The 15,022-nt window shown below is 63.2% G+C and overlaps 1 protein-coding gene across 1 annotated transcript; it reads right to left on the reverse strand.

The window, feature by feature from the left end:
- Positions 1–2,151: 2,151 nt before the first annotated feature.
- Lingo3 (leucine rich repeat and Ig domain containing 3) lies at positions 2,152–14,724 on the reverse strand. Its single transcript, XM_028862924.2, has 2 exons — positions 14,649–14,724; positions 2,152–5,392 (listed from the first exon to the last, which is right to left on the reverse strand). The coding sequence occupies exon 2, from the start codon at positions 5,346–5,348 to the stop codon at positions 3,576–3,578; it is 1,773 nt and encodes a 590-aa protein (XP_028718757.1). The 5' UTR covers positions 5,349–5,392; positions 14,649–14,724; the 3' UTR covers positions 2,152–3,575.
- Between the last annotated feature and the right edge of the window lie 298 nt (positions 14,725–15,022).

The raw sequence follows: 15,022 nt of genomic DNA on the forward strand, positions 1-15,022 counted from the left end.
GTTCGAGGCCAGCCTGGTCTACAGAGTGAGTTCCAGGAAAGGCTCAAAGCTACACAGAGAAACCCTGTCTCGAAAAACAAAACAAAACAAAACAAAAAAATGTTCTACTCCTTGTACTATCCACAGATTCCCCCCACCACACACCCCATGTTTTCTTCCTGTTTGGACCATAAATGCCCTATATGGAGCCTCTGAGTTGTGGCTTCTTCCTGGGTCCAGGTAGCCCCCCCACAGTGGGTGGCTGGAGTTATTCTTGCTGTTATGGGGATTGTTATGAGGATTTGGGGGCACATGTAGGCAAAGCATGTGCACAGCTAGGGTGCCTTTTGGGGAGACTGATGAAGTTCTTTGCTCCAAGGACCCCCTGAGATGGAGGTGACCCCTGGACTCTAGTTCTGTAACCCCACCTTAATGGTGCTCTGTGCTCATTGTGGCTGCTTGCCTTCCCTGGACTTATTTCTCTCCTGGGAAATAGTGTCAATCATCTTTCAGGACACTAGGAAGCACCCACTCCAGGTCTGGGACAGGGATAATGTGCAGCCTAGAGGACATCGGGATGAAACAGGTAGAGATGAGCCACTGTACACACAGCCTAGTCTCAAAAACTCAGCCCCAAAGCCAGGTCCCCTTGACAAGGGAAAGTGTCAGACCCAGGTGGGAAGGAATACATGGACAACCGTTAGGCCAGGCCCAGGATGGGGCAGGGGCCTTCCCAGGGCCACCCCTCACCTCTGGCACCCTCAAGGATGGGATGTAGAGACAGAAGCCAGGAGTTGAGACCCTGAAGTGAGTAAGCCCTGGGCCATGGGCAAGGGAGGTGCAAAGATTGTCACCCAGCACGAAGGAGGGGGAGGTAGGAGAATCCCAAGTTCAAGGTCATCCTCAGCTATATGGCTACATGAGTTTCTGTTAAAAAACAAAGAATAAAGCCCAGTGATGGTGGTGCACACCTTTAATCCAGCACTTGGGAGGCAGAGGTCAGAAGGATCTCAGAGTTCGAGGCCAGCCTGGGCTATAGAGCGAGTTCGAGGACAGCCTGGACTACACAGAGAAACCCTGTTTCCAAAAACAAAAACCCCCAAAAGAATAAATTATAAACACAGCCTAGTGTCTTGGAGCCGAGCTGTGGAGACTTCTCTTTGGGGAACTGCAGAGGAGGCAGCGCACCCTGGCCTCCCCTTTTCTGGGGCTCGTATTCTCCTTGGGGGGCCACCTAGGAAGTCCTTGGCGCCTCTGCCCAACTACAGAGCTCGTGGGCTGTCTGCCAGAGAACTCCCAGCCCTGCTCTGCCCTGCTGTGTGGCCACAGGAAAACTGCTGTCCTCCTCTGTCCCCGGTAAATCTCCCATATCCTGTCTCCTGCATTCTATCACGGCCACCTACACCTTTCCGATTTATATTCATTTTTATTTTGAAACTGTTTCCCTTTGCAGCCCACTGCCCTGGAGTTCCTGAAGCTTCTGCTGAGATGACAGACATGTCCCACAGCTGTCCTTGGAAGTTTCTGTCCTGCCCACCGGTTCCCGAATATCCAGCAGCCACTTCCCAAATCATTGACTCAGAGGCTTAGTATTACTTGTAAATGTTCGGCCCGTAGCTCAGGCTTATTACTAACTAACACTTGAATTAACCCACATTTCTATGTATGTTTAGCCACGTGATTTGGTACCTTTTCTCAGTAAGACATTCTCGTCCTGCTTCCTCTGTGTCTGGCTGGCAACTGTCTCTGCCTTTCCTCTTCCCAGAACTCTCCTAGTGTGGTCACCCGGCCTATACTTCCTGCCTGGCTGCTGGCCAGTCAGCATTTTATTAAACCAAGAGGAGTGACTAATCTTTACGGTGTACAAGAGCAGCATCCCACAGCTCATAGCTGTTACCGACACCATTTGTCTGAGGTGAGGTAGGTGAAGAGCCCCAGCCTCAGCCCTGAGGTCTATGATAGTTCAGCCTCCAGTTTGTTATGTACCTAAGGCTGACCTTGAACTCCTGATCCACCTCCCCAGTGCTGGGTTGACCACAGTGGTCTCTGCCAACTCCAGCTTCTCTCCCGGGTCACCCTTGCAGTCAGAGCCACCTAGCTTCCTAACCTTGAGGGAGGGACCCGGCCACACTGTCTCCCACCCCCATGTGGGAATAATAATAAAAACCTGACTTTTGTATTAAATCATTTTGTTTTATTGGGTTTCAGTCAAACACAGTGGGGTGAGGACAGAGGTTGGGAATGGGGAACCCCAGTGTAGCGCACTGACATTTTGTGACCCCTAACCCTGCCGAGTGCACCCCTCCTTGTCTTTTAATGACTCTAAAGGCACTTGGATATCGTTGGTTGTTTTGAGGGCCCTCAGGGTTGCCATGGCAACGGGCTAAGAGGCTACTCCAGGACTAAAGGGGTCAGTCCTGTCCGGCTCGGGGATGGGGTCTAGAAATGCCGTTCCACCCAGTCACTGGTGTCCTGTTGACCAGTTCGTGTGTGATGGATGCAAAGGCTGGGAAAGGCAGGGCCAAAGGGTCCCTCCCCATGTTCCCAGCCACGTCCAGACCAGCCACGCCTGGCTGAGTCTTTGATTTCATGGACTTGCCTTTCTCTCTGGACACAATCAGGGGGGCTCTGCGAGGCCTGGCCTCAGCACACTTGGCAGATCTGGAACGGAAGACACCGAGGTGCCCAGTGGACCACAGCTGCCACAGCTGGGCAGGAGGAGGCTGTAGTCCGTCTTTCCCCAGGTCTGCTCCCTCAACAGTGCTCTAACCGCAGGGGCAGAGGTGGACACCGGGAGAAGCCTGGTTGGGATAGGGGACCGGTTCTGATGTCTGAGGCCCTGCCGCTCACCTGACGCAGGCGACCACATCTGCCGGGCGAGCGAGCGAGCGGGCGGCAAAGTGGGTATGGCTGTCTAGAGGCACCCCTGAGACCCAGGGCAGCCACTCCCGCAAGCAGATGTCCAGGACAGCTCGGCAGGGCGGAGGTACCTGTAGAGGATGTGGGGACATGGCTTCTCCTGGCAGGTGGAAGTTCCTGGTGGGGATGGGGCTGCCTCAGTGACTCCCAGCCACTCAGCAGGGCCTGGGGCAGCCCTGGCTTAGCGTTGGCCAAGGAGTGGTGAACAGGAGCTGGGCCAGGGCACACCCTGTCCTCCGAGGGTCCCTGCAACGCTGGACCTTGTATGTGCCCGGCTGTGCCAAAGTGAGCCGAAGAGGCACCCGCTGTAAGCACTGTGCCTGTGCGAGGTCCCCAGGAGCCTCCCACCATAGGCATCTGGGGGGACCTGACTTCCGAGGCTTTGCTGCCGCAGCCTGCACCTGCCTAGGGAACCTTGGACCCTGAGTGTCCCCGGCCACTTGTGGTCCCAGCCCAGCAGCCACAGCAGAGGGCGGAAAAGACAGGTTGAAACCCTTAGAAAAAACACTTCCGGAACTGCAAAAGGTGTGATCTGCTCAAAACAGTCCTGTAGATGTCTACAAAAACGAGGAAGTTCTGCCTCCATGCTTGCCCTGGAGAAAATATGCATAGGTGGAGATTATCTGGGACCAGATGGAGGCTGAGAGGCTCCCCCACCAGCCCACCGTGGGGGCGGCTCAGATCATCTTCATGTTGAACTTGCGTGCGCCGCCCTGGCCGGCTGCGGCCGTCGGACCGTCCACCTTGCGGAAGGAATATTCCACGGAGAAGTTATTCTTGTGCTGCCCTCGGCCCCGGCTCCACACGAAGAGCAGCAGGAAGCAGAAGAGGACCACGCCCAGGAAGGTGATGCACCCCATGGCGGTGGACACCAGGATGGTAGTCAGGTCCAGCGGGAACCGGACGCCCACCTGCGTCTCGTTGTGCCCATCGCCCTGGGTCCGGTTGGCGGCCGGCTGGACGGTCAAGGTGGCGAAATACGTGTCGTTCCCTCCCGCGTTGCTGGCCACGCACGTGTAGGTGCCGCTGTCCTGGGGCCGCGTGTCCGCCACGGCCAGCGTGCCCCCGGGCAGCACGCGTGCGCGGCCCCGGCTGGCCGCCGTCACCGTGTGGTGCTGGGGCGTCACCCAGACCACCGTGGGCACGGGCTCGCCCTCGGCCCGGCACAGGAAGCGCACGTCGTCCCCCTCGGTGGCCGTCACGTGCTGCAGCCGCCTCTCCCGGATCTTGGGCTTGCGACACACGAAGTACTCGAAGAGCACCGAGTCCGGGAGGATGTGCAGCGCGTCGCCGCGCACCTCGGCGGGGGTGGCGCAGGCCGGGAGCCTGCCGTCGAAGTTCAGGGTCTTCCGCCGCTGCACGATCCACAGCAGGCGGCAGTCGCAGGCCAGCGGGTTGCCGTCCACGCGCAGCGTCTCGAGCGTGTTCACCGAGTGGAAGGTGTTCTCCTCCAGCGTGGAGAGCAGGTTGTCCGAGAGGTTGAGCAGGCGGATCTGCCGCAGCCCCACGAAGGCCTGCGGCTCTATGACGGCCAGCAGGGCGCCCGCCAGGTGCAGCTCGCGCAGCCGCACCAGGTCCCGGAAGGAGCCGCGCGGCACGGTGCTGATGGGGTTGTGCGACAGGTTGAGGCACGTGAGGTGGGCCTGCTGTCGCAGCGCGGCGGCCGGCACGGCCGTGATGTTGGTGTGCGTGATGGACAGCGACGTGAGGTTCAGCCCGCGCAGGCTGCCCGGGGCCACCTCCTCCAGCAGCGGCCAGTTGTCGATCTCCAGGTGCGAGAGGCCGGGAAGCTTCTGGAAGTTCTGGTCCTCCAGGGCGGCGATGGCCAGGTGGCGCAGGCGCAGGGCGCCCAGGCCCCGCAGGTGGCCCAGCGACTCCGGGGACAGGGAGGTGAGGTTGCAGCGCTCCAGCGTGAGCTCGGCCAGCCCCAGCAGCCCCGCGAAGGCCCTGCGGGAGATGAACACCAGGTCATTGTCGCCCACCTCCAGCCGCTGCAGGCTGCGCAGGTCCTGGAAGCTGAAGTCCAGCAGGATGACCAGCTTGTTCTCGCTCAGGTCCAGCAGCGTCAGGCTGTCCAGGTGCGTGAACACGCCGGGCGGGATCAGCTTCAGCTGGTTGCCACGGAGACGCAGGATGCGCAGGCGGGGCAGGTTGGCGAAGGCGCCGGGCTCCACGTGGGCGATCACGTTGTGGTTGAGGTCCAGCTCCTCGAGGGTGGGCAGCGAGGCCAGGTCCCCGGGGTTCAGGCAGCGGATGCGGTTGCGGTTGAGCTCCAGGAGGCGCGTCTCGGCCGGGATGCCGTCGGGGATGGCGGTCAGCCGGCGGCGTCCGCAGGCCACGGTCCGGGTGGACGCAGAGCACTCGCAGCGCGCGGGGCAGCCCGCGGCCAGCGGAGGCGCCGTGGGCAGCAGCAGCAGGTGCAGGCCCAGCATGGGCAGCCAGCAGGTCATGGTGTAGGGTCTGGGCCTAGGGCCGCGCCAGCATCGTCCAACACCTGGCGTGGGAGAGGGGAGCGGGACATCGTTATCCATGGCGCTTCTGCCTTTCTCATCCCAGCCAGACACACCCAGGGACGCTGACCCACGACTGCACACTCAGGAAATCTCCCCACGGACACCCACGGTGACAGTATACAGGACAGAAGCCCACGGCCCACGGACAGACGGCAGAAACGGCCGTCCACACTGGAGCACTACTCAGCCGTGGAAGGGAGCAAGGCTGTGACCATGCCGCCTGCAGGGCCACTGAGGACGCTGTGCCAGTGAAACCAGCTCCCAAAGCCCGCTCAGTAGGACCCCGTCAGCACCCAGAACAAGTGGATGAGGTTAAAAACAAGCTCTCTTGTAGCCCAGGCTGGCCTCAAGCTCACTATGTAGCCGAGGCTAGCCTTGAAGATGGAGGCACAGCTGATACCTGAGCCTGAGAACCTAAGAAAGACAGGACGGACCCAGCCCAGGGCCTTGGAGGGACCTGAGTATGCAGGCCTAGTGGACACGCTGGACTGTGACAGAGGACATCTCCCTCCAAGGACACCCAGCTGGTGACTTATGGTGACCCCCACGGCTGTGGGATGCTCTGGGGGGCAGGCGTGGAGGGCCAGAGTGGGCAGGATGCGGACACTTCCTGCATGCAGTGCCTGCCTGGCTAGGCTGGACCGGGGCTTCCCCAGACAGCCCAGACCGAGGGGTCCGGGGTGGGGAGGACAGCTGGCCTGGCTGCCTGGCCTCTTTTGCAACATGGCTTCCCATCTGCCAGGCAGCTATTTATAGCACGTTAGCAGCTGAAGCCCCCAGGCAAGACCTCTCGTCTGTGTCAGCCGGCCTGTGTCAGTGCGCACAGACTGAGGACGCGGCTTGTGAGGACGGAGACTGCGGACAGGGGCGGAGGAGAGCCCCGCCCAGAATCCCCAGGGAGGGCTGGGGGCGTGGTCGGGTGGAGCCCCGCCTAGAATCCCCAGTGAGGGCTGGGGGCGTGGTCAGGGTGGAGCCCCGCCCAGAACCCCAGTGAGGGCTGGGGGCGTGGTCAGGGTGGAGCCCCGCCCAGAATCCCCAGTGAGGGGTTGGGGGCGTGGTCAGGGTGGAGCCCCGCCCAGAACCTGCCTTCCCTGTCTGTCTCTCGGGATGTATGGTCACGTGTGGAGCCCGGAGTGGATGCCCCCCCCCCCCCCCCCCCCCCGGCCCCCCCCCCGCATTCATTCTCCATTTTGTGTTTTGAGCCGGCGTCTCTCAGTGGACCGGAAGTCTGCTGACTGTCCAGCCATGAGCCCCAAGGACCCTCCTACTTGTCAGTCAGCTGAGATGCAGCAGGTGCCCTGTGGCAGCTTCGCATGTGGGTGGCGGGGTTTGAACTCAGATCTCCTGGCTCGTGTGGCTTCCTGGCTGGGCATCCACCACCTCCGCTCACAGCCTCCGCACGCCGCAGAGGGGCTCAGGCCTTGAACCCCGCACGGGGGAGCGGTTGAGCTGGGGCCCCGGGCGATCCGGGCCCAGCACTGTCTACGCGGGTGGTTGACACCTAATGCTCTGTGAGGGCCGAACCACAGCCGCACTGAACCACAGCCGCACTGAACTGGACCACAGCCGCACTGGACCACAGCCGCCTCTGAACCACAGCCGCACTGGACCACAGCCGCACTGGACCACAGCCGCCTCTGAACCAGAGCCGCACCGGACCACAGCCGCCTCTGACCACAGCCGCACCGGACCACAGCCGCACCGGACCACAGCCGCACCGGACCACAGCCGCACTCTGAACCACAGCCGCACCGGACCACAGCCGCACCGGACCACAGCCGCACTGGACCACAGCCGCCCCACCGCACGACCACAGCCGCACCGACCACAGCCGCACCGAACCACAGCCGCACCGGACCACAGCCGCACCGGACCACAGCCGCCCTGACCACAGCCGCACCGACCACAGCCGCACCGGACCACAGCCGCACCGGACCACAGCCGCCTCTGAACCACAGCCGCACTGAACCACAGCCGCACCGGACCACAGCCGCACCGGACCACAGCCGCACCTGAACCACAGCCGCACTGAACCACAGCCGCACTGGACCACAGCCGCCTCTGAACCACAGCCGCACCGAACCACAGCCGCACCACAGCCGCACTGGACCACAGCCGCACCGGACCACAGCCGCACTGGACCACAGCCGCACTGGACCACAGCCGCCTCTGAACCACAGCCGCACTGGACCACAGCCGCACTGGACCACAGCCGCACTGAACCACAGCCGCACTGGACCACAGCCGCACTGGACCACAGCCGCACCGGACCACAGCCGCACCGGACCACAGCCGCACCGGACCACAGCCGCACTGGACCACAGCCGCACTGGACCACAGCCGCACTGGACCACAGCCGCCCTGGACCACAGCCGCACTGGACCACAGCCGCACTGGACCACAGCCGCACTGGACCACAGCCGCACTGGACCACAGCCGCCTCTGAACCACAGCCGCACCGGACCACAGCCGCCTCTGAACCACAGCCGCACTGGACCACAGACGCACTGGACCACAGCCGCCCCGTGCGGCCCCTGCCTCTCTCCGCCCCGGCCTGCCACAGCCCGGCCACCAGACTGCCGCTGGCACTGGCGAGTGTCCCTCTATAATTACTCCTCCACCGGGGACAGCAGAGCTCTGGAGCCGGCCCGGCAGGGGCCACTCACAGGGTGACCTAGTTTTTCAACTCTAACCTCTCCCGGCAGGCCTGGCCCTGTCATCTCCTCTGCGGGTGGGTTGGGGAAGCCGCGGGGCGTGGGGGACGGGGGGGGGGTTCAGGGGGAGCGGGGGGCAGGAGAGGGGACAGGGGAGGGGGAACGGGGGCAGGGGGAGGGGAAACGGGGGGAGCAGGGGGGAGCAGGGGGGCAGCTATCTGAAGCCACGGTCAGCCCTCCTCCACCTGCCCCTCATTACTGTGCGCCTGAAGGACTCACTTGCCCTCTCTGGGCCTTCGCTGAGGTAGGGAGTGGAGTCTCAGGGGAGGATGCTGGTCGCCCCAGGCAAGAGTCAACCCTCTCTGAGCCTCTGGAACCTGGGCACCTGCGGGGCGGAAGGCTCCGGACCCTGGGCCCTGACGACAGCGGGGACTGGAATTCCAGGTGGCTCCTGCCACTGGGTCCCGGGCCCCGGGCTGAGGTCCCCGATGTTGAAGAAGGCGGGGGGGGTGGGTCTAGGGCCCGGGGAAGTGAGGTTGTGGGGTGCGGGAGGATGTGGGGCTCCCCAGCCCCCTGGAGCGGGTGCGCGTGGCTCCGGCAGGCCGTGCCCTTCCGTCCCTCACGTGGCCTCCTCCTCCTCCTCCTGGGCCGACTAGAAAGTCCAGCGTCACCGCCCCAAACCTGGCAGTCAGAAGCCGCCCTCGCCTAACGCCCGTCGGTGCAGACCACCCAGCCATGCCGTCGGTGCAGACCACCCAGCCACGCCGCGGTCAGTGCAGACCACCCAGCCACGCCCGTCAGTGCAGACCACCCAGCCACGCCCGTCAGTGCAGACCACCCAGCCAGCCTCGTGCAGGCCACCCAGCCACGCCCGTCAGTGCAGACCACCCAGCCACGCCGGTCGGTGCAGACCACCGCCACGCCGTCGTGCAGCCACCCACCACGCCCGCGCCCCCCCCCCGTCCGACCACCCAGCCTAACGCCGAGTCCCCGTCTTTGTAAGCCGCCGTTTCCCTGCGGCCGCCGTTTCCCTGCGGCCACCTCCCCTGTCCCAGGGGAGGGATGCCCCAGAGCCAGCTCTCTGGTCCTGGGCCCGCTGCAGGGTCTCACTTTTTAGGACCAAACTGCTGTGTGGCTTTCGTGTCCTTGCTGTGGACTCCGAGACACTGCAGCCCAGCAGGCCTCACACTGCCAGCAATCCTCCTGCCTCAGTCTCCCTCGTGCTGACAGGTGTGAGGCGGTAGGGCCCATTCAATGGCCGTCCTTGTCCTGTGTGCGTCGCCCGGGTCCCCCCAGCCCCACCCCGGGACAGAGGCCCCCGTCTGCTCACGTCCCGGGCCCATACCTGGCGACTTCAGCTGTCCTGACCGCACTCTCACACGGGCAGGACAGGGGTGCTCACTCAGCCCCCACAGACACCCCACCAGGTGCCCGCAGCTGTCGAAAACTAAAAGATATCCCGAACCCACGGGGGGCTGGATCACACACCTGTTCTCCCACGGCCCCAGAAGCTGAGGCAGGGGGATTGTGGATTTCAGGACAACCTGTAACTTAGTGAGACCCGCTCTCAAAATAAAGAAGGGGACAGTGGCTGGAGGGATAGCCCAGTGATTAGAGTTCCGAATGCTCGGCAGGGTTCGGGTTCCAGCACCCATGTCGGGGCTCACAACCCCCGGTAACTCTGTTCCCAGGGGGCCCAGCGCCCTCTTCTGGTTTCCTGGGACACTGCACACATGTGGAGCAGTCAGACTTTCAGGCAACATACCGTACATATAAAATAAGTAAATAAATCTGGGGGAAAAACTAGCCAAGCATGGCGGTACATTTCCTGAACCCCAGCACTCAGGAGGCAGAGGCAGAAAGATTTCTGTGAGTTCGAGGCCAGCCTGGTCTATAGAATGAGATTCAGGACAACCAGAGTACATAGAGAAACCCTGTCTCGAAAAACCAAAACAAACAAATAAATACATAAATTAAAAATGTAAAACTGGGCTGGGGGCGTGGTCAGGGTGGAGCCCCGCCTGGAATCCCCCAGTGAGGGGCTGGGGGCGTGGTCAGGGTGGAGCCCCGCCCAGAATCCCCAGTGAGGGGCTGGGGGCGTGCTCAGGGTGGAGCCCCGCCTAGAATCCCCAGTGAGGGGCTGGGGGCGTGGTCAGGGGTGGGGCATTGGTCTAGCATGAGAGATCTGGGTTCCATTCCTAACACTGCAAAAATAAAGGATAAACAAGGGATGGTTTTGTCCCCAAAGGTCCCTGTGAGGCTCTGCTCCAGACAACAGGAGCAGACAGCTGCCCTGTGGACCAGAATCTGGAACCTTCTGGCCTCTCTCCCCCCCTCCCCATGGTGGAAGCCTGGACGCCAGGCTGCCTGGGCCGGCTCATTGAGATGGCCTTCGCTGGGCTTTGGAGGTCTGACAAGGCCAGTGTGGACCCCTGTGCAGGGGAGAACCCAGCCTAAGCCTTGAAGGACACGAGTCATTAATATGCATGAGAAGCCACCGCAGCGGCCTTGGCAGGGCCTGGGAGCCCGGGCCGCCGCGCGGGGTCCGGCCTGCCCAGTCACTGTCACCCCTAAACTGGAGCCCCACGGTTTCCAGCGGACCCCCAGGGTCTCTCAGTACATACAACGCACCTCTCACTCAAACCTCCGTCACCCCAAAGGAACCCCGGCTCCAGCCCCGGGGTGTCCACAAATCCATGTCCTGTCTCCGGCATTTCCGACCATCGAGACCCACACTTGGCGGCTGGCCGCGTCCTGTCCCTGCGATCACTGAGGGGGAGCGGACAGAAAAAATGTGAACACATAAATCAGCTGAAGGTTGGAAGACCTTCCGGAAGGAGGTGAGTCTGAGGCCAGGGAAGGGCAGCACCTGGGACCGGGTCACCCGGTACTGTGTCCCCCGGTACTGTGACCCCCGGTACTGTGTCCCCCGGTACTGTGCCCAGGAGGACTGGGATCACCAGGCACCCAGTGCCTGGCCAGTAGGGAGCCACGGAGGAACACAGAGCAGGAGAACGGCCCGGTCAGAACTCCGCCTGGCGGCCTGGGTGCCACCCCGGACCCACGGTGGAAGGGGAGTGAGCGCCAACCCAGGCAGTGGTCCTCCGACGGCCACACCTGAGCTCACACATGCACACACAGTCCCCACACCCAGGGCCAGGGGTCTGCCACCTTCATCTCTCTTGAGCCTCAGTTTCCCGTTTTGCTGGAAGCCAAACAGGGCCCCTGGGCTGTGGTGTGAAGGAAAACTCAGCCTCGCAGCTTCTCCCCAGACTGGCTAGCTTCTAGAAGTTTCCACCAGCTGCTGCCTGGATCAGGCGTGGATCTCCAGCTCACTCATTCACCGGGCACTTAGTGGATGCCTGCTGTATGCCTGGCGCCGTTCTCAGTCTTTGTGGAAATGGGACCGTCCTGGGCCCCGGGGACCGGTCACCTTCTGTGTGTAGTCAGGACAGTGCCGGTGGCCCAGGCTGAGAACCGTCCTGGGTCACTGTGGCCCTGTGTCACCTCGAGATGACGTGGGCTCTCCGAGGGAGGACCAGGAGCCAGGGGATGCCGGCCTCCGGGCACTGACACAGGGGGACCGAGCTCTCGGGGCCTCCCCTGCCTGGGTCTGAGGAGGGCCTGTGTCCCCGAGGCGGGGTGTGTGTGTGCGTGTGTGTGTGTGTGTGTGTGTGTCTGTGTGTGTGTGGTGTGTGTGGTGTGTGTGGTGTGTGTGGTGTGTGTGTGTGTGTGTGTGTGTGGTGTGTGTGGTGTGTGTGTGTTGTGTGTGTGTGTGTGTGTGTGTGTGTGGTGTGTGTGTGGTGTGTGTGTGTGTGTGCTGTGTGTGTGTGTGTGTGTGTGTGTGTGTGTGTGTGTGTGTGTGTGTGTGTGGTGTGTGTGTGTGTGTGTGTGTGGTGTGTGTGTGTGTGTGTGTGTGTGTGTGTGTGTGGTGTGTGTGTGGTGTGTGTGTGTGTGTGTGTGTCTGTGTGCGTGTGTGTGTGTGTGTGTGTGTGTGTGTGTGTGTGTGTCTGTGTGTGTGTGTGCGTGTGTCTGTGTGTGTGTGTGTGTGTGTGTGTGTGTGTGTCTGTGTGTGTGTGTGCGTGTGTGCATGTGTGTGCGTGTGTGTGTGTGTGTGTCTGTGTGTGTGTGTGTGTCTGTGTGTGTGTGTGCGTGTGTGCATGTGTGTGTGTGTGTGTGTGTGTGTGTGTCTGTGTCTGTGTGTGTGTGTGTGTGTGTGTGTGTGTGTGGCTTCTTCCGGCAGCCGGGGCACTCTTACCCAGGGCCGCCCTGCTTTGGCCTGTGGGTTCCTGGCAGCCTGGCAGTTTCCTGTTGCTGGGGTACGAAGGTGCTGCCCGCCCTGGGGTCCGACCCCTGCCACGGGACCTGCTCCAGGCCCCCCAGAAGCAGAGGCCGCTCCTCCCAGCCCCTCACTCTCTGACTACAGACTCCGGGGGCCAGGGGTGGGGATTTGACAGAGAAGGGGTCCGTCCACGGGAGACAGAGCGCACTGGGGGATCCCAGGTCCCTTGTCACCTCCTAGGCCACGACACACTGCGGCCTGTTGGGAAAGCGTGGCACTCTGTGGTGGCTCCTGTCCGTCCCCCCGGGCCCCCCACCACAATAAGAGTAGGGGATAAAGCGGGGGTGGGGATCGGCCTGGCGCCCTCCCACGAGCACCCTCCTCGCTGAGTGCACTTTTGGGGACACTCCCGCCCCCCACCTCCAGGGCTGGTTCACTCTCCCGTCCTAGATCTAGGTTCTCCTGGGGCTTTCGATCCACGACAATTCATTAAAGCCCTAATTAACCTCCCATCTGCCAGGGCCCCCGTCCACGGACTTGGGGGGCAGGGGGGCCTCCTGACCCAGTTTCTTTAGTAGCCTGTGCCCGGGGGGAGTCGTGGGCTCCCCACCCCCCGCCGCAGCAGGGACGGGAGGAAGGTTCTAGACTGGCCAACACTTAGCCGCTGGCATGTGCTGTGCCCGCTCGCCCGCCCGCCCGCCCAGAGGGCAGAAACGGCAGCATTCCGGGGAGGGGGAGACGAGTCTGGGGGTCAGGGCGAACCCCACTCACTCACCTGAGCCAGCTCTGTTTCTGCCAACCCCCAACTAACTCCTCAGGGTTCCCAGGGCTCGAGATTGACAGGGGAGGCCGTGGGCGGCTCACCCCGGCCGCCCGCCCCCCACCCCGAAGGTTGCTGGGAAGTTCTGCTGAAAGGCTTCCTACCTGGTGAGTCGCTAGTGACTCAGGTTGCCCGGGAGTGACAGCCCCGTGGGTAGAGGCGCAGAAACCTCGGCTTTGGGACCTCGTGTGCTCCCACCCTTCCAGGCGCGATCACAGCATGGCTGCCTCTGGGGGTGGATGGCGGCGGCCACCCCCACTCTACAGATGGGAACACTGAGGCCCGCCGCGCATGCGTGCTGCAGGGGTGGGAGCGGATGACACCCCATCCCCACGGCGCGCGTCCCAGGGGGGAAGTGGTGGCCTGGATGGAGTGTCAGTTGTAGGAAGGAACCAGGCACGGAGGAGCAGTCAGGAGGCTGAGGGGAGCACCCCTGAGCACCCCGGTCCTGGGCGCTTCTTCCTCTTTCCCCACCTCACTTGGGTGTCTGTGTGGAGGGGACACCCATGGGTCCCCTGACGCCATCCGAGCGGCTGCTGCAGCTTCTGACCCCTCAGGACACCGAGGGGTGCTGTCCCCAGCCCCCCACCTCCTCTCACCCCGAAACACCCTGCTTACGGTCTCTGTAGCCCGGATGCCTCCTCCAGGGAGCCCCCCTGGGTCACCCTCAGCCTGACAGATCTGCTCTTGCTAAAAGTCCCACCAGGTTCCCAGTCCCAACAGCCCCTCCCCACCGCCAAAGGCAGGCACCCAGTGTCCCCAGGAAATGAGGGGTGTCTCCGGCCTGGCCTGGGTTCTAGGTCCCCCCCAAGAAGCTGCCTGGCACCGACACAGATTCCCCAGTCCATCAGACCCCCAAGTTCTGAGTCCTCCCCACTGGAGGAGGGACACCTGTGTCTTGGGGACTCTGGCATTGGGAGCCCTCACTCTGGAGCTGGGGTGGGAACACGCACCCGTGTCCAGCCGGAACCCAAGCTCTGCGTCTCCCAACTTGTTGAATGGGGCCCAGTGGCCTCCCTGGCCAGGCCCCAGGACCCAGGGGACACCAGGCCTGGCCTCTGGCATGGGGTGGACAGACGCCCCCACCTCCTGGCTGCTGCCGGGACACAGGCCTGCAGGTGTGTGTGGGGTCTGTCTAGCATCCCAGTCCCTCCCTACGCGAACGGGACCCCAGATATGCGCGAGTCCTCGCGTGCAGACCCCCCCTCCAATTCATCTCGCGCGCATCGCCCCGCACTGGCTTGCGGGGGATCGCAGGGCGCCAAGCCGCGGCTCCATCCCGGGTGTCCCCCTGCCGCAGTGCGCATCCCCATTCCGCCGTTCCCCGGGGTGCTCCCGGAGCTGAACCCCTCAATCCCCTCGACTCTGCATTCCCGGAGGCGGAGAGAACCCTGAAGTTTCCCGGGGGGCGCAGAGGGGCTGGAGGGGAGCGCGCGAGGGGGGTCCGAGGGGGGTCGCCGGACTGCCGCGGTGCCACTCACCTGGGCGGCTCCGCCTCGGACAGGGCGCGGGGGCCGCTCGGAGCCGCCACGAGCCGCTGCCGCCGCCACCGCCGCCGCCGCCGCCACCACCGCCTCCCGGGCTCCGCCGTGCGCGTCCCCGCCGCGCATCCCCGTGCGCATGGTCAGGGAGCGCGCGGGCTGCAAGGGGCGCGCGCGACACGTGTTGGAGCAGGTCCGGGGCAGATGGGGACTCAGCCCCCAGGCACCCCGAGTGCCTGGCACCTCCCGGCCTCCGCAGACACTGAGTTCCCGGAAATGCTTGCGGGCTCCCCAGACACGGCTGGTTGTCCCGTTGGAACCTTCTGGAAACCGCCAAGCCCTCCGCTGTCCCCTCCCTCCCAGGCCAGGCCGCA

This window comes from Peromyscus leucopus, chromosome 22 (assembly GCF_004664715.2).
Source record: "Peromyscus leucopus breed LL Stock chromosome 22, UCI_PerLeu_2.1, whole genome shotgun sequence".
Taxonomy (NCBI): domain Eukaryota; kingdom Metazoa; phylum Chordata; class Mammalia; order Rodentia; family Cricetidae; genus Peromyscus; species Peromyscus leucopus.